Source organism: Hetaerina americana, unplaced genomic scaffold (genome assembly GCF_022747635.1).
Source record: "Hetaerina americana unplaced genomic scaffold, ioHetAmer1.1.p SCAF_1, whole genome shotgun sequence".
In the NCBI taxonomy this organism is placed as follows: Eukaryota; Metazoa; Arthropoda; class Insecta; order Odonata; family Calopterygidae; genus Hetaerina; species Hetaerina americana.
In genome coordinates, this window is record NW_027286069.1 from 73,569,073 (window position 1) to 73,587,218 (window position 18,146).

Genomic DNA, 18,146 nt, shown 5'->3' on the forward strand with positions numbered 1-18,146 from the left:
TTTATCTCACCATCAAAAGCGCATTAAAAGTAGAATCCTACTTCTATGTAATTATGTACTGGCTTCAGAGAGACAAGAGTTGTTTCTTCATGATTCGTTTACGGTCTTAAGCCAGAACGCGAGCCATTAGTCCTTTCACGATGACCCCCAGCAACAGTAATTAACGCTTACATAGCAATACTCCTGTTCCTAAACAGTATTTTATGACTTTTTTTAAGGCTACCTTTAAAAAATGTTATCAACATGCAATTTTTCCATTCAATCTTTTTTAGACATCCCCAACCTGAAAATATTGGAGTATTCGTGTAATATACCGTGACCTTCGAATGTTTTTTTTCACACTGTGTAATTTATAAGCGCAATATATATCCAGAAAAATGGCGCTAATTCTGTAGGAACAGTAACTCAAAGCATGCTTGTTTTGAACATACACTTTGTGCTTTTTTAAAATATAATATAGTGCAGGAGAATATTTACACACAAGAAATACTTCTCTTAATTAATATTTTCTCGTGAAGGATATGAAGGAATTCTAATGGTATCTGCCATAATTAAAGAAACTACTTTTCCTCTAGTTAAGATAGCAAGACAAAAATGGAAATTACGCTCACTACATATTTATTTCTCCTCTAAAATATCAAGGGTAAGGTCGCAGGATCGATGAAATAAAATAAAAGATTGAAATATATAATTATTAGGTTTTTGATATCTTGATTGGATTTTTTCAAACACAGTTTTCTTCACTTTAGGCACGGTGACCGTGAGAAATTCACTGTTGTTCCAGATCTTTATGATCAATTCATTTCCAATGGTATGTAGCAAAGAGCTTTTAAACATATCAGCTACCTATTATTATCACTGTAAGTTCAAATGGCTCCAAGGTATTTTACATAGTTTTAACTAGGGATATTTTTCAGGAATTTAAGTGTAGCTTAGAAGAATATTTGTACTAATGACAATTTAGTACATCAACACAAAATATACGCACGTAATCTGTCCACGCGTACGAAAATGAGACGTTCCCCTTAATGGCTTCCATTTATTATATAATAATATTCCTTCTCATAATTAAAAATTCATTATAAATACGCATACACGTGATTTTCAGTTACTTCTCCTTTGAATTAAATTCCATACACTTCCATAATCCACAACTAAAACTAATAGATATAATTAAAATGCTCGGGTTTTTCAAGCATTTTCTGCTTCGACACTTCTTCTCAACTAAATTTCGGTACTAACGAATACGCTTTTTGCTTAATTCACCAATTTTAGAATTTATTTATTTTTGACTCTTAATGGAAGATACACGATGAGTTAAAAATCACTAAGCCCTATTAAAATAATATAAGAAGATCCGTATGTACCAGGAAAATGGCTGAATCAAGGATGATTGCTACAATTAAGCCATCAAATTTCTGCGAAATTTGGTGGTTTAAATATTGCTCTTAGTTTCTATTATTCTTATTGGGAATATTATGTTATTCACGAAAAGTAATAACAATTAAGTTGTTAGCATGTCATGAAAAAGCTTTAGAGTTTAATTTTTAGCCAATTAATAGATGGATACCATCGACTAAATACAACCTACGAGGGTCATCCGGAAAGTAGTACCCGTTCGTGAAATAAAGACACAAAAGTAAATATTAACAAACATAAAAAATTTTATTTGAAAGAGGATACTTTAAACTACTTCTCAACATAATCTCCAAGCAAATTAAGGCATTTGTCATAACGTGTGACAAGTTTCTGTATTCCTGCTGCATAGTCCTTCGCCGCCAGCTCATTGAGATACGCGAGGGACCCATCTTGCACAAATTTTTGCATAATGCAGATGGTGTTTAACAATTTCATGAACAATTGTTCGAGAAACATTGGGAAAATGCTCACAGATGTCATCAATTGTGACGCGCCGATCGTTCCTCACGAATTCGTCAACTGAGCTCACCAGTAGGTCTGTAATGACAGACGGACTCTCCGAACGCTCATCGTCGTGTGTGTTCCCCCTCCCCATGTTGAAGTTGCGACACCACCGCCGAACAGACGACTCGTCCATTACATTGTCTCCATACACCTCCTTTAATTGGCGATGAATATCACATGGGCGAACGTTTCTTGCATTGAGGAATTTAATCACTGCCCTCACTTCACAACTGGCGGCGTTCTCAATTTTTTTAAACATTGTAAACAATCACAGAAACAACACAGGCAATGCTAGCGTCACGCAACTTGGCTCAGAGAAGGCAGACAAGCCACTGAAGCTATCTGACCTCGTCCAGCGGCTACTCGCGTCGTCAGCACTTCATGCGGCACGAACGGGTACTACTTTCCGGATGACCCTCGTATTTGGTCCTCAAAAAACGTTGTTAGTTTTAAATTCATAAACAAGTTGACGAATTGACGGCTGCACTTATTTATGTACGTATTTATAATTGCACTGAACTGAATTCAAGTAAAGCGGTATTAAAAACCATGGTACTCAGGAATAAAGAAAACAACTAACATTACCGTTGATATTTTGAAATTTAGCTAACCAATTCTGCTCACTTAATATGGCACTTGCCCGACGATGCGAATATTATTTCCCAGAAAAACATTATTAGCGAGGCAATAAGCACGGATAAACCTTGAAAAGGGTAACACCAAACCATTAAGGGCTACTACTATGGATAATTATCCTGTACAATTTGGAACACTATGGATACTATTTCTACTATGGATATTTGTATTTTAAAATTTTACAAAAGGCATTTGATGATTCAATTGCGTTGTGAGTCGAGTGCGATATATCATTTGAAGAGTAACATTTGCAGCGAAAGATTGATTACTGTTATGTTCATCTCTAGATAGTGGTAAATTAATACTATTGTATCATTATGTTACGCGTGTAACCTACTGTTTTATTTTTAGACCTGAAAAAATAGTATACTTCATTAAACAAAAATTCCGTTTATCCATTATATTCCATTGACCCGTAATGGCAGCCTACTACCCATTTCCTTAACCATACGAGTATGTTTACTTTAAATGGCCCGTTCACAAAATTTCCATATGTTGATGTGCCGCTCAAGTAAAAAAATTAAAAAAATCTTATTAATTAATTTTAAGAGTTTAAAAATTTTTTTGAAGTAGAAAAAAAGAAAAATATTTCAACAAGTTTTGTCCAAATGGATACTGGAAAAGCTTATAAGTTTCATTATCTTGTCAAATAGGTTCCACTACACACCAAGCATTTTACTTTCAATACACTAAAAACGTTAAAAAGAAATATTCTAGGGTAAAGAACTAGTGTAATTACATCTAATTCAGGGAACTGCGGTAAAGTAAAATGATTCAGAACCAAGTCTAGAACTTTTTAAATTACTTTAAACATATTAAGAGAGAAATGCATCTCGAAGCAGAGGCATCCTGGGCCGGCAAATTAATAGTGAAAAGGTATCCCGGACTTCCTTTGGATAAAATGCTGGGCCGATGGGAGCTTAACCATGTAATATCGAATGAAAAACTGTGGTAAATGTATTTTTCGACGCGAGGTGCATCTTTTAATCGAGGGTGTAAGTTTGTGGAAATTTATATTTTTCATATATTACGACCAAATTTATTGAAACCTAATAAAATCAACTATACGATGCGTTGGAAGCTCAGAAAGCAGAGAAGGAGATGTTTAAATGAAACAGTTAAAAAAAGAAAAAAAATGTAAACCAATGTGTTCTCAATTTACTGGGTTTATAAAAGTCATCATTTTTTTCTGTCACTCCAATTTCACAGTCGATTGTTTTTTTCTGGTGAACACACTCAGGCTACTTGCATTATATGTCAAATAAAATATAACCGTGACACGATGTTTATGAGGTGTTTTTTCACCATGGGGATTCCCATTTGAAGAACAACATGCGATGAGGAATTTTGCCGTATTTCAACCCATAAAAAACAACATCCTCAGCATCAAAAATGTGACGATAAAAGCTTTGAATCGTAACGCTTAAAAAATTGATGGAAGAGCAGAATGGGAGAGCGTTGGCCACATGACTGATGCACCGCTGACATTTCATTGAATATGCATCCCTTCCTAGTTTCTTGGACTTCCTTCCGTGAGAAGAAAATGTTTTAAGGATGAGCATTATTCAAATTAAGGAAATTCATAAACAAATGAAATTTGAGTTTGCTTTTTTAAGGAACGTCCATTTTCAATGCCAGACGCTTTGAATCCTCGGCAAAACTCAGTCAGTGGTTAATTCATTAATCATTCTCCATATGAATTCACGTTACCTTACAATTCACATAACCTTGCGTGAACCAAAATTAAGCTACGTTTACTTAACAACTGGATCACTCCAAGCATACGCAACGCAAAACTGTGGTGGAATTCCAATTTAAGAAACATACATTCAATCATTAAAATTCATCATTTTGAGTTGATCCGCGTTCCCACCCCTTCTTTAATACAGGCTAGAAAAAAGGGAAGGATGCAAAAAGTCATGAAACAAAGTGGCATTCAATGTAAATAGCAAAGGTATCGTGAATTCATTCTATCCACACGAGTTAATAAAAACATAATTGGACACTCCTTAGACAACGAAATTATGCATTTAAATTACACATCCGGTGCCGTAAATAGTGGATCGATTTGTTTGTTTGAAAGAAACCGAAGTAAGTATACATTACAGATACATCATTCACTTCAAATTGTATCTCCTAATTGATAAATGAAGCATTATAAAAATCAGCAAATACCAGTTTAAAAACTTGAACTTTCGCCGTACTCGTGTGTAGTAGTCTTATTTGAGCCTTCAGTTTCATTTCACTTCTTTTACAAGTGGAACTGCGAATTAAATTCCTGGGGTTTCCGTCTTGGAAAGTTTTTCAGGGATAAGGGAATCGAATCTATCCATGTGACCACGATCGACTTTTGCGTGATGATGCTGTCTCACGCTCGACAAAGTAAACCACTTACGATCCGCTCGCAGCGAAAGCACACTGCCACTCCATTTTATCCCGGCGGCTTATACTTATCCCAGGAAAATAAGTTTTTAACTCGTGATAACAACCTCTTTATAAAGATTATTTTTCAGGATTACTGCAAGTTTTCCCTGGATTCATTCTCGGCAATTAGTCCAAATAGTTGACGACCTATATTCCTCAGTAGTAGTGAATCCCACGCAATAGCAGCTCCATACGACAGGTACCCCGGGATCTTCTCGTTAAATGTCAAGCGTCACAGCGTGGCCTGCTACAGAATAGCTATTGGAGGGACTCAACCGTAGTGCATATATGTGGTCTAAAGTTCTGAGCTTCAGCACACTACTATTTTCGCCACGCTGAAAAAAACTGCAACAATTAATTCGGATTTCCGCTAACTTTCAAATTGTGTCACCAAGTAAGAATGCCGACGTGAAATTGTGTGTTGAAGCCGATTTTACGGGAACATATGTTAATTTAATTAATCAAGGGCTTGATGAAAAAACAATTATCAATAGTAGTTATTTGTTTGAAAAAATAATAAATAAATACTAATTGGAGAGTACATCGTCATGGGAGTCCTTACCATATTAATTTAAACTTTCCAAAATAAAAAGTTGTCATTTTCAAATTTATATGAAGTATGCGAGTGATTGGCTCTACCTGTGGGCAATTTATAAATAAAAATAGAACTTCTATAAAACAACATGAAAACTTTCTGAAGTGACGCTTAAAACCAAGATAGGGTTAAAATACTAAACATTTTCACCTATGCTCGACGTCATATGAATTTTTGCTGCGATTGAAAGACACATACAATATTAAACCTGGACGTCGAGTAATTTTCATGAAAGGCAACTGAATCTAATTAATACGCACACGATAACAATACTTGTAAATCTACTTCTACAAAATAACCTGCAAACCACCGCAGGGGCGTGTGGCGGGGGGTGTTAGTACAACAGCTATTCATTAGTGCATGCATTTGAATATACATACATTGGGTAATATACAAAACACTCGTGCATATACACATACACAGACATGACCATATATATCATGAAATAATTTGTGCATTTGACTTAATCATTAACTTTTAGTCTTTAAGATAATATATTCGGACTCTTCGGTTCGATTTTGCTATGATTGCGTATCGTGCAAGGGAAGTAGGAGTACCTGAATCAGTCAATGACAATATATGTATATCTCTCTCATTTCATACCTGTGGTCGAATAAATAACAATACAATTTAATGCCATGATAATTTCCTTAATATCACTATAAAATCTGGGGTCCCTTACCTTTCTAATAGTCTAATTCTTACCTGCTCTCTTCGCGAATATGCACCCTAATCCTAACAATACGAGGTCTTTCCGGAAAGTATTTAGCCATACAATATTTTGAGATAAATAGCCTACCTATAACAATGAGGCCTAATTCTTCTTCGAAGTACTCCTCTTGGGATCTCGCACATTTATCCCAGTACATTATTTCATTTCTCAAATCAATCAGCAAGGTCCTTTTTCGGAAGGGTCATCAGCTGCCCCGTCGCAATCTCCTTCATCTCGTCAACAAACTGTAGGGAAGACAGGACTTTTATTTCAGGGTTATAGTCGCATACCCAAGACTCATTTCTAGTTATGAACTTTTTTAGAAAACCTGGGTCACCGTTTGCTGCTTGGACAAGTCCCCTGCAACTGCGGCACGAAACTCTTGACGTTGAGGGGTTAAAAGAGAACGTGGAGAGACCGCCGATGGTCATCCGCATAAAGGGTCTTGCCGATTGTTTTGAAAAGTGAAAGAGACGATGGGCTAAGTGTGTGAAGTCCCAAGGGGAGTACTCTAAAGGGGACGAAGCCCTTTTGTTCAAGGTAGGCTATTTTTCTCACAATATTGCATGGCTGAATCCTTTCCGAACAGAACTCGTACCCCAGTAACGCTTACTTGTAGTTGTTTCTATTTTCAATACAATATCCTTTTAGTCACTGATGACGAATAATTAACGAATAACGCATACGCAGAAACTTGCCTCGGTATCACTTAAAAAGGGAAATAGCCCGTAACTTGGCTAATTATGAAAATATAATGAACAATAATATTTTAAACCCCTCGTATGTCATATAATAAAACGCCGCGCCTATTGATGAAAATTAGACTCAGATGTACTACTTAGCTTAGTGTTCGTACAGTTTCTTTTTTCCGTTCAAATGTTTGCGAGCTTTCGCAAGGAGGAGGGAGTTGATGACAGGGACGTTGAGTAAGGATATTAAGAAAAGACTCGTAAAAACTTTGATATGGAGCATAGCTATGTACGGCGCAGAAACGTGGCCATTGAAGCAGGAGGGTAGACGTAGATTGGAGGATTCTGAAATATGGGTTTGGAGAAGAATGGAAAAGGTGAAATGGGCCGAGAAGAAAACAAATGAGGAAGCACTTGGTATGGTGTGGGATATGAGGTGTTTGTTGGGAGAAATCCTATGGAGGCAGGAAAAATGGATGAAGGGCGTATTGATCGGCAGTGTGATGTTGAAGACTGTACTAGATGGGGGAATGTTAAGCAAACGAGGAAAGGGCAAGAACAGGATAGGGATGTTGGACGGGATGAAGGGAGGAAGGAAGTACTCAGAGATGAAGAGGGACCTGATGTAGAGTAGGTAGCTGTGGATTATGTTTTGTTAGGAGTCACAAAATGTTTATTAGGTAACTGTGTCCATCCAAAAACCTACCTTAACCGGTAGATTACCTTAAAATAATAAATGTTTGAAAATAATGAGTATTTTACCCGATAAAATCCAAACAATTTTCAAACAGCATGTTGACTGTTGACTCCGTCGATTTTTGATACCATTACTATTTCTTTTTGCATTTTACGACCAGAGTTGAATTACTTTATTCATTGGGATATCAACAAAAAAACATTACAAATGGGTTTTAAAAAGGGGAGTGCATTGTTCATTGGATTAAATCGGTAAAAAGATAATATTTACTGGGAGTTAAAAATGACCATTTAAACCAACTGAAATGTTCACCAAATTGCATATACTTATATATAAGATAAATGGGGACATTCTCAACTTTTTAGCGCCATTTGGGAATGATGTATCATTGTTTTCACGACCTTTGAACACTGCCCTATAGAGAAAAAAACTGATCAAATAAACATTATTAATGATAGATCTCTAGTATTGACCAAAGATATCTTGCGGAACAAGATCTTGCCTTGAATCGCGATAGCTTATCTAATGTGTTCTGGGATTCTATGCTATGAGTTTCCTTAGGTCCAGTGAGACGCCACCAAAAGAAAGGTAGAATTTTGCACCCGTGGTCTCAAATCTGAGTTTTTCATAGAAGCACTTGAGGTAACATTCCCGACTTACGCTGCAGTTTTCCCAGTCGTGAATAACGACGCAGCTCCACGATCACATCGCAGAAATGCCTCGCGAATAAAACGACTCTGATGAAAAAAAAATCTCACTCCGTCTTTTTCCACCCTGAGAATCTTCCGACCTAAGTTACCATTTGACGGGAGGAGAAAAATTCAGAAAAGACAGTGACCTCGATCGGATGGTTTTGAAGGCCATCCGAAATGTTTTAGGCGACTGTCTGGTTGGAATAAAAAAAAAATGCTAAGCTATGTGCGCTCTGGATGCCCTTATGACTAAAGTACAATGGAAAGGGTGGAACGGTGGGGAAGCAAAGCCTTACAGGAGGGGAGGGTACTCGCCGTCGACCTATTTCAGGTCCGGGCAATTAAGCGAATGGGGGATGTGTCTGGACGTAATTGAGAGCGGGTCCGGCGCTAAACGCCACCACCCGCCACGCCCCATTTGGAGATCGCGGGCCGTAAATCGGAGAGGGAACACGTAACGGTATTGACCGGGACCTGCAATATTATCTTTTTGTTTTGTTTCTGAGAACAAAAATTTGCAATTAAAAGGCAAAAATCGAGCGAAATGGTCCCTCTCTCTTACCTTCACGATCTCTGTCCTTCTTTCTCCCTCTTCCTCCCCCCCCAACTCCCTCCCTCTCCCCCTCTCTGTTCCGGAGACAAACAATAGTCATCTCCGCCTTTCACTTTACGCGAAAACTTCTTTATGAAAAGAACATGAGAAAAACGAAGCGCGGAGAAGGCACACGGCTGGACGGGAGAGTCAGGGGAAATGGGGAAGGAGAGTTGAGGGGTGTAGGGGGACGGATAAAGGTAAAGAGGAGGAGAGTCCGGTAAGTGGGAAGGGGGTTGAGCAGACGGAGAGAGGCAGGATATTGGGGAAGAAGAGAACAGCGGGAAGGGGGCGTCCTTTTTGGGGTGGAGTTGAGGGAGTTGGAGGGTAGGACAGGAGAAGGGCTTTGAAATGGAAGGGGAGAGAGAGAGAGAGGAAGAAATGAGAGCGGAAAAGGGTTAGTGGGGGGGTTGTCAGAGGAAGGGCGGTCTCGGAAGGTCGACAGGGGAGTCGGTGGTGAGGCGATATAAACTATACGCGGAAACGAGAGAGGAAGGGAAGTCAGTAAAAAGGGGGAAGAAGCGACTCACCCCCAAACTGAAACGGCAACATGGAAAATAACTATTAGCCAGAGAGGAGGGAAGAAGACGGCGCCACTCGACGATAATTCGCACGGATAGGGCGCCATCGTTTCGGCTGAGCGAGGTAGAAACGGGACGGCATTCGATAGGGGCGAACGCAACTTACAACAAAAAAATAATAATTCTGTGCTTGGGAGTGGCGGTGGGAGGAGTTCACAAAAGCACTATTCTCTTTTTCGACAACGCTTTTTCGTTATTCACGACACATGCACTGACCACCACCAAAGCGCCCGATAAAGTTTTGTCTATTGAGAGCGGAGAAAAGTTTCGCCGACAATTTTAAATACCTATTAGGTAAGCTCTCTCCCAATTGATGTCTACATCTTACCCCTTCTGCGGCATTGAAAAATGATTGTGATATATCATGATCGATCTATTCAATATGATTTGAGTAAACGTTCACATCCACCCAAACAGGCCGTTTGCATAAAATACCACAGGCAAAACTAAAGCAGAGGAATTATGCTATCAGGGAATTATTAACGAAAAAAACCCAATAAATCAACCAGATTGGGAGTTGATTAAAAACACACTGATTTTGAAAAGGTAAATAAAATATTTTATTTTCTGGATGAACTTCAACAAAAGCTTCAATTTACCGAAACCAGGACGAAAATGAGGGCATCTTTAAGATTTTCCTTGGCAAATTTATTCTAAAGGCAGCGTCATCATACGTATTTATTCCCGAAGCCATACCATATTAACCAATTAATTGTTTCCTTTGTGGAATTATTTTCACAATGAAAGTTTACAAAATAATTCCAAAAAAACAGCAAGAAATGGTTTGTTTTGAGGGAAATCAAAATAATATGAAAAATTATTGGGACTAATGATTATGATAACAAGGATAGTCGCCTAACAATGGAAAACCTTAACAAAAAATGACATACCGAACAAATGACGAACCATCGGCTTTATATGACAGGAGGTAATCAAGTTTTATAGTACTAAATGAAATGAAAGTTTATTATTCTTTGGATAGACTCAAGTTATATCGCAGCATTAATTGGGGAAATATATGTTTTTAGGAAAAGACTGATAAGATGTTCAGAAGTGGATGAAACCAGAATCAGAAAATAAGAATTATTTCAGATTGAAGCACGTCCACTCTATTTGGAGTCGAAATACCCTAACTTGAGATAATTTCTTCAAATACATCGTCTACTTAAAAAAATTGTTTTGATACCAACTATCTTTTCCTTCCAGAAACTGTAAAAATGGAACATTTTTTTCAATGGCATTCCTCTCGTAAGAGTTGAATCTGCGTATCTATCTCATCCACATCACAAATTTTTTAACATCGAAAGAGAAAATCAAAAATATCTGATAAAAAATAAGCCAGCTTCTTCTATATATGGGACGATATTTATTTTGCGAAATAAAAAACCGTTTCATCCTCATGGGCGCATCACCATCTACATTTCATGTTTCTGCTCCATCAAAAATCGTCAACTCGAATTAGTGCCGGACGCTCGATCACTTAACTGAAAGCCCCCGTTGTGTGCTCATGTATGCCTATACGATACATCCTTCCCGTGCCGGAGAGGGTAGGACGGCGGGCTATTAGGGGGCCGGGCCGTTATAAGGGACGACGTGTCGGTGGGCAACTAACCTCCGTTCCGGTGCCGACCGAAAACATACTGTCCAGTGGCACACACAACGCCGACGGAGGACTATCCCGGGCGAGCGTGGAAGGGAGGCGGCGTCTGCTTTTGGGGATCGGACGGACGGCGGGGGTAGAGGGAGGGGGGAAGAGAAAAGAAGAAATCCCGGCCGGTAACCGCCCTTCCCGGCTCCGCTTCTTTTGAACGTGGCGCCACCGCCCCCGCGTTTCGCGCGTCCCGCCGCGCGGAGGCGCCACCGGTCGCCTTCGGCTTATCCACATTCGAAGGGCGCCAATGGGCCGAAATCTCAGTAGGCGAGTGTGCGGGCGATTGTATCGTCGTCGTCGCGGATAGCGGGGTCGCGGCGGCGCACGGTCGAAGGAGGCGGGTGAGTCCGCGGAGGCGGCGCCAAGAGTGACTGCTAGGAGAGGACGGGAAGCGGAAGCAGACGCCTTCGCGTGGGAAGCAATTCGCCCTTTGCGAGGGAGAAGGTGCGCCCGGAAGGAGACCTGATCCACGGTAGAAAGAAAGGGAGCGCAGAAGAAGAGGGAAGACTACTCCGCTCTCTCGAAATTGAAACAGAAGATCTCTCGTCGCGTCGTGAGTGTTCTCCTCCCCGCTATCCTAAGCGTGTGAGATACGTGCACCGACTCGTAAATTCCCCCCGTTTACGATACCGTCGTTCTCTGGCAGCGTTCACCCGTTTTCTCTTCATTCTTTATTATTTGTTTACGATTCCTGCCGCGAGGCGATATTTCGTTTTGCAAGGATAAGTCGTCTGACGGCTGATCTTGATTTTTTTTGGCTATCTGCGATTCCTTTAGGTAGCTCGGAACTTGAGCACGCTCTAAACCCCTTTTATTCGAGCCACCGCTGCGGTGGCCTGTTAACTGCGAGAGACTATGCGAACAGCGATTGTGAGAAAGGGTTCATAAAAGACCCACGGGGATATATCTTTCCATGGGTGAGGATAAGCCGAATAGCGAGCGATCGAACGACCGACGCGGAGTCGGAACGTTTTCCGTTAAGTTCATTGAAATGTGGTGTGGAAGAATGTAAGGGTCTCAATAATAGTCACCGGAGTTATAATGGTTTCAGAGTAAATAGCAGATTTTTCCGAGTCCAATTGGCATTGACTAAAAAAGTCGTCAAGAATTTGTGTAACTGTTTCAGGTTTCAGTTCCCGATAACTGTTCAAATCAAGTAATAATTTTGTAGATATCATATAACATTGCCATTAACGCTCAACTTGGAACGGAAGAGGCTTTTTTACTAATAAAATTCATTGCTGAAGTACGATTTCATAATTTACACTCTTTTTTGTCTAAAACCGCCCCAGGGTTTTTTTATTAAAATATCAAAAGGTTATTACGACCACAGCGAATTATTTTACGTTGAGGTTCAATGATACCCTAAAACAACGTGGTAGGCCTGCAGTCAAAATATCATCAGAAATCTAGGTCACTTAATAGAAATGATTTAACGGAAGCCAGAAATTTTTTTTCGGGCCAAAATACTATTTCAAGAAATCCGCGATGCATGAGGTTAGGCATCAAAATAAAACTCAAATCACTTTGAAGACGAATACAGACGCCGAACTTGTGGTGAAAATACCAAAAGAACGCTATTTTCTAGTTTCCTAAATATCAACCGTGTGATTAAATCTTTGCAAAACCATGAACGGTAAGCATTCCACAAGTGTTTGAAGACTGAAATGCTGCTGGAAGGAAAACTTTAAGCAACAAGGAAGCGGCGCAATTCATGTTCTCTAACGCACTATCACGAGAATCTCTCTAATGCACCTGCGGTAGGTAGCTCTGTAGTAAAGGGCTCACTATAAAGTCCCTTCCAGTGCCTGAATGGCGCAGTAAAATTTGGATTCGTATGCGGGGCATGGACTGCGCGCACTTTTACTTGATAGGCCGCGCGGCAGAACGCGAATGCGGTGCTTCGCGTTAGTTCAATTGGCTCCACTCCTGAACCCCGCGACCATTCGATCATTTTCAGCCTGCAAATGCGAATTGAGTCGTTGTAGCGATTTTAAAAGGAAATCAATTGTGGCACGCTCCAAAAAAATAAAAAAAACGCGAAAGTGTTAAGATAAGTGTGGAAACAATTTCCTGGAATGATTCCGTATCAGTGCCGCTGAGCATTTTGCGAAGTCGAGGGCGGCGTCGTATTTGATTTCGGAGAACGTAATTTATAATACATCTGATGATGCAGACAATTTTATGGCGAAGCGACTCAGCGTAGAGTGCATGAATTGAAATTTCATTCTTAACTTCGAAGTAAGGATATCACTTCACATGAGAATATTTTAGCACACCTATGCTTAAGCTATGAAACAACACCCAGTGGAAATTTAGTCGGGTCCGTGCTGAAATTAAATGACTCGAAATAAGGATGTTACCTCTGTAGTATTATTAATTTTCGGTCTTCAAACATAATCGACGATTTAATTAGCAAACACGTGGAAAACATTTGCATTGTTTTCCGAAAAAGATATTTTAGATTTATTTTCGAGAATAAAAAGAAAAGACTTTGGAAGGAAAAGAAGAAATTTTGTCGAAGCGCATTCCATATTTCATCACATTTATGATTCTTTATAGTCCAAGAAAAATCTAGTCCATGTACGTAAGAGAAAAGAAAAGGGTAGTTCGTTACCTTTTTCCCAATGTCTCAAGAAATGTTACAAATAGTTTCCGAGTGTGACATCCGTTTTTATCGCGGAACAGTTAAATACAAGATTAGATGAGGTCGGGAGATGGGAATTTTCTCTTTCCATCAAAAAGTCATCCGCGCAAAATTCCGAGCGGAAATAGCTATAGGAAATTCGGCACGAGGAGAGGACAGCGGAGAGAATATCCTTACCTTAAATTCGACTCATCCACCAACATCCCGAGGCGCGGAAGTGAAATTCATGAATTCAAGGGCAAAATGTTAATGAGTCTCATTAAGAGCAGAGGATGACGGGCGGGAAATGATTATCGTCAAACCTCGAACACACAAAAAAAAGTGCAAATTAACGCGGAGCAGAACACAAGAGATGAAATCCGCCTAGATCAATTTCAAATCAATACGCGAAACATTGGAAAACGTAGATGCTCGACTGGGAGAAGTTCGAAATTGGTTTGCATTGGAAAAATGCAAGATAGTAGGAAATATTGGATAAAAATGGTCGTCAGCTTGAAAAAACGTTGCGTAACATGATAAATGAAATGATATTAGGAAGAAAAATATGCGATAAGACGCACCACATGTTTTATACGAAACTGAAATCTTGAAACTATTGATGGAACGACTTCATCCCTGTGATTTTAGCGAAGGTGAATAGTATTTGCAAATATATATGACTATATGTTTGATCTTCAATTAGTTAGTCTTAAAAATTTATTACACCCTATATTGTTTAAGGAGCGCCACTTTACTGGCTGTAGAGCAGTGTTGTTATTGGCTACACGTGTACGATATTTATAGAAAACTAGGTTAAATAAAAACTAACTAAGCGCATAGTTTTCAAATGAGTGAGATAATACCAAAATGAGTAACATTTATATTCCCATTTCAACGAAAATATGCTATTTTATGGAATGATAAAGAAATGGAACGAAAGTAATCCCATTGGATCTATCTTCATCTAAATGCGTAATCGCAAATAATTCCTAAACTAAGTCGCTAGCTATGGTAAAAATATCTAAATAGCATGTCAACAATAGCATAAAAATAACGTCTCTACGACTAACTCGAATCCTTAACACTTCTAAAATGAAAAGTAAAGGAGAAAATTTTGTCTTTCATTACCGTATTAAACAGGGACCAAGGAAGCACAATATGCCCTAGCATTTTTTATTCATTACTTTCAATACATCAGCAGCGTCACCAAAACCTCAGCGTTAAATTTCCCTCCATTATTTGTAAGAACATTAAAATGCATAAAATAGAATTGAAATTTTAATGAATATTCCACTATTTTATAAATTAGTGATCACGGTGAAACTAAATGTTTCATGTTTCATAATTTTAAAAATTTGTCACAAAATGTGGTTCCTTAACTTGAGGAAATTAAGATGGAGAAACGATTGAACGTATGCCTTCACTAAAATCGACGAGAATAATATTAACTGCAATCACGTTGAAACCTCTCCGAAAATGCATGCCGGTAGCAGTGCTTCAAAATAAACTCGGTTACCTGTGTTTAAAAATCAGTATTAACTGCCTAGTATTATCACGGGATGAACCTTCAGTAAACTCTTAGATGGATGCATCAGCCTTCGCTTCACTATTTCCCCCCTCTCCATGGGACGTATAATTGAGAATGGAGACAGGGCATCCGCCCTTTGCTATCCTACTCGGCAATAAAAGAATCGAGAATGATTCATGGGAGTGGGCGCTGCCAAGAGGGCACTCTTGTTCAGCGTTTGAGACACTAAAAGCAAGATAAAGTTTACTTTTTACTGAGGACGGGGGGGGGACCGCCAGGAGTAGATTCTGCAAAGCGGGTCACATTCAACTTTCAACTCGGAGTAAATGGAAATTCTAGAACGGTTCAATGAGTGTGAGTTATATACCGTTCTTTCAATCGATTCCTTCACACATCAAAAGTGATTAATGAACACGGGGTAAAATGTGGAACAGGAGAGCACGGGAATCATAAAAACGAGTTGTAAAGCCGTCGCTCTGACCATATGACGACTATCGGCTGGAGAGGAGAACAATTTAGGCGCTCTCAACGGAGATGCAAATGCTCCACAGCGTTTAATTACCGATTCCTAGAGAAGCACTCTGGTTTTTAAATTGGTGGATAGACGACATAAAGCGTGAAAAATCGTTTATTTACTGCTATGCCTGCACTTCAGACAGCTGACATGTATCAGTTTTAACGACTATGATTTAGCCTCATATTTCTTAACTTCGACCCTGACAACTCTTCACGGGGACTTAAAACAAAGCCTATTCATGGTTAAATTAGCAATATACTAATCGTTTCTTTGGCTGAACTTGTACCGTTAATGCTTTAATATAATCATGAGGATAAATTATTTCCAGAAGAAGCTATAATTCGTGGAGAGAAGACGAACTATCACTTCACTCGTGAATAAATATAAAGTTACGGTTAAATATATGATTTTTTGATGATATAAAACGTAAATAGGTACAAATAAAATATTAATGGGTTTAAAAATTGGGTAGAAAAGTTGTCCTATATAATGAAATGACGTATTCAGAGTGAAGGAGCATGAATAAGGATCGAAAAAAAGGCTTTATATTACATTAAGGGGCGTTGAATGGGAACGTTTACTTTACGAGAGATAAAAGCCAAATTGGTCGGAAGGAAGTGAAAGAAAAATAAAGTTTACAACTGAAATAGTAGAGGAAAACTATACAGTTTCGGCTTGAATTCTAGATTTAAATGTGCAAATTTTTAGATTTTTGTAATATCTCAGAGCAAGCCAAAGGATTCGAGAATACGTCTCGCGAGGCATTCGCTAAAACTAGGTGATTTTGGAGAACTCTTTTTTTAGTTTTAAAATAGGATCTCTTTGAATATTTTCCAAAAATTAAAAAATCTCTTTTATCTTTAGCATCTATGTAGATCATTCGACGCCAAACAGCAAAAAGATGAACGGAAAGCGCATAAGTTTAAATAATTGTCACAATTTTTTACGACACGCAGTACAAAAATATTATTCTTTAGCGGTTATAGAAACGGCATCAGCACAAAATAAATATTAAATAGACTTTTGTGGAAATCGCGGATATTGTTTTAACAGACGCTGCCAGATTCGACTTACCATTATTTTGGTGTTATTTAGTATTAACTAATAACGCCACTTTCGAGTCCATGAAAAAAGTCACATTTGATAACTCATTCCCATAAAAGACTATTTTTTCTACTCCGGCCTTGTATTTAAAAAAATTACGAGAGCCCTCGAAACCTGGTCGCGCGAAGCGTCCCGGTATCTTCGAGATTTCCCTTTCTTATCGGCATTTCTTTTTCTTCCCGTGCAACGCAACGAGGAGAACAGCGTCAAAGGCCTTTAGAACCGCCTGGAAATGAGATCATCAAGCGTTGGCCTCCGTGTGACGAGGGCCTTGATCACCCCTGAGTGAATAGAACCCCTTCGTCCGCCCGCTTCAATCATTAAAACAAAGAGAATCATCCGCCAGAGCCATGTTGTGCCTGGACATGAAGTTCGCCAACAGGAAGGGCAAAAAGCGGTTCCCGTCTTTCGGGGGTCCCCCTCCGGTCCTCCCGATCCTCCCTCAGGACATCGCCGTCTCCAACTCGCGAACGTCCTCCATCTTGCACCAGAGGGACCGATCGAGAAGCGTGTGTGTCGACCGGTTGACGGCACTTCTGCAGCCGGAGCCGCTGGCGAGGGATATAAACCGGAGGAGGGCATCCGCATCCACGTGAGATGAAAAAATATACATATATATATATACCTCTTTCGCCTTTGTCTTTAGTAGTTCTTACGAAACGCAGTTTCATATCCATCAATTAATCACCAGATTATGGGTTTTGAAAAATCACGGTGACATTATGTATAGTTGTACTATGTAATACCACAATTGTAGCATCGTAAAAAGGATTTCACGGTTGGCTGATGACTCGATTTCACATTTGGGTATGCCTTGCCTTGGAAATTGTTCCCCCAGTTGCAATCCGCTTCAGCTGTTGGTTATTGGGCAAAATCAAAATTAATTTGCAATCGAGCTCCGATGAGTGGAATTACTTCTTTTCATGACCATCTGCACTGGAATTTTTTTACTTGGCGATATATTCCTTTTATCAGAAAGCTTGCTCTTAACATATAAATGTTCGTCTCATGCAAGCAATCTTCGTCATCGCTAAATAATATGGCCATCGCATACCCTAATTCCATGCCAGGAAATTGACCTCAGATCTACTTTAAATTTTATTTAAGCAATTCCCCTTCCAAATGCAATCACAGGTACAATGTGAAGAAGAATTTGAATGAGAGCACGTTTCTTTTATA

The 18,146-nt window shown here is 39.2% G+C and overlaps 1 protein-coding gene across 6 annotated transcripts in view; it reads left to right on the forward strand.

Annotated features, from left to right (window-relative positions):
- LOC139693309 (GTPase-activating Rap/Ran-GAP domain-like protein 3) overlaps window positions 1-18,146 on the forward strand; it is a 303,563-nt gene that overhangs the window by 171,558 nt on the left and 113,859 nt on the right. For 2 of the 6 annotated variants that reach the window (XM_071591446.1, XM_071591425.1), the window contains exons 1-2: window positions 11,477-11,745; window positions 17,167-17,559. The exons of 2 other annotated variants lie outside the window; for them this stretch is intronic. In XM_071591446.1, coding sequence (XP_071447547.1) covers window positions 17,318-17,559 — 242 coding nt within the window. In that variant the 5' untranslated portion in view covers window positions 11,477-11,745; window positions 17,167-17,317. Of the gene's footprint in view, window positions 1-11,476; window positions 11,746-17,163; window positions 17,560-18,146 lie in introns of those variants that run through there. 2 more of the 6 variants (XM_071591440.1, XM_071591433.1) reach the window with 2 other exon arrangements.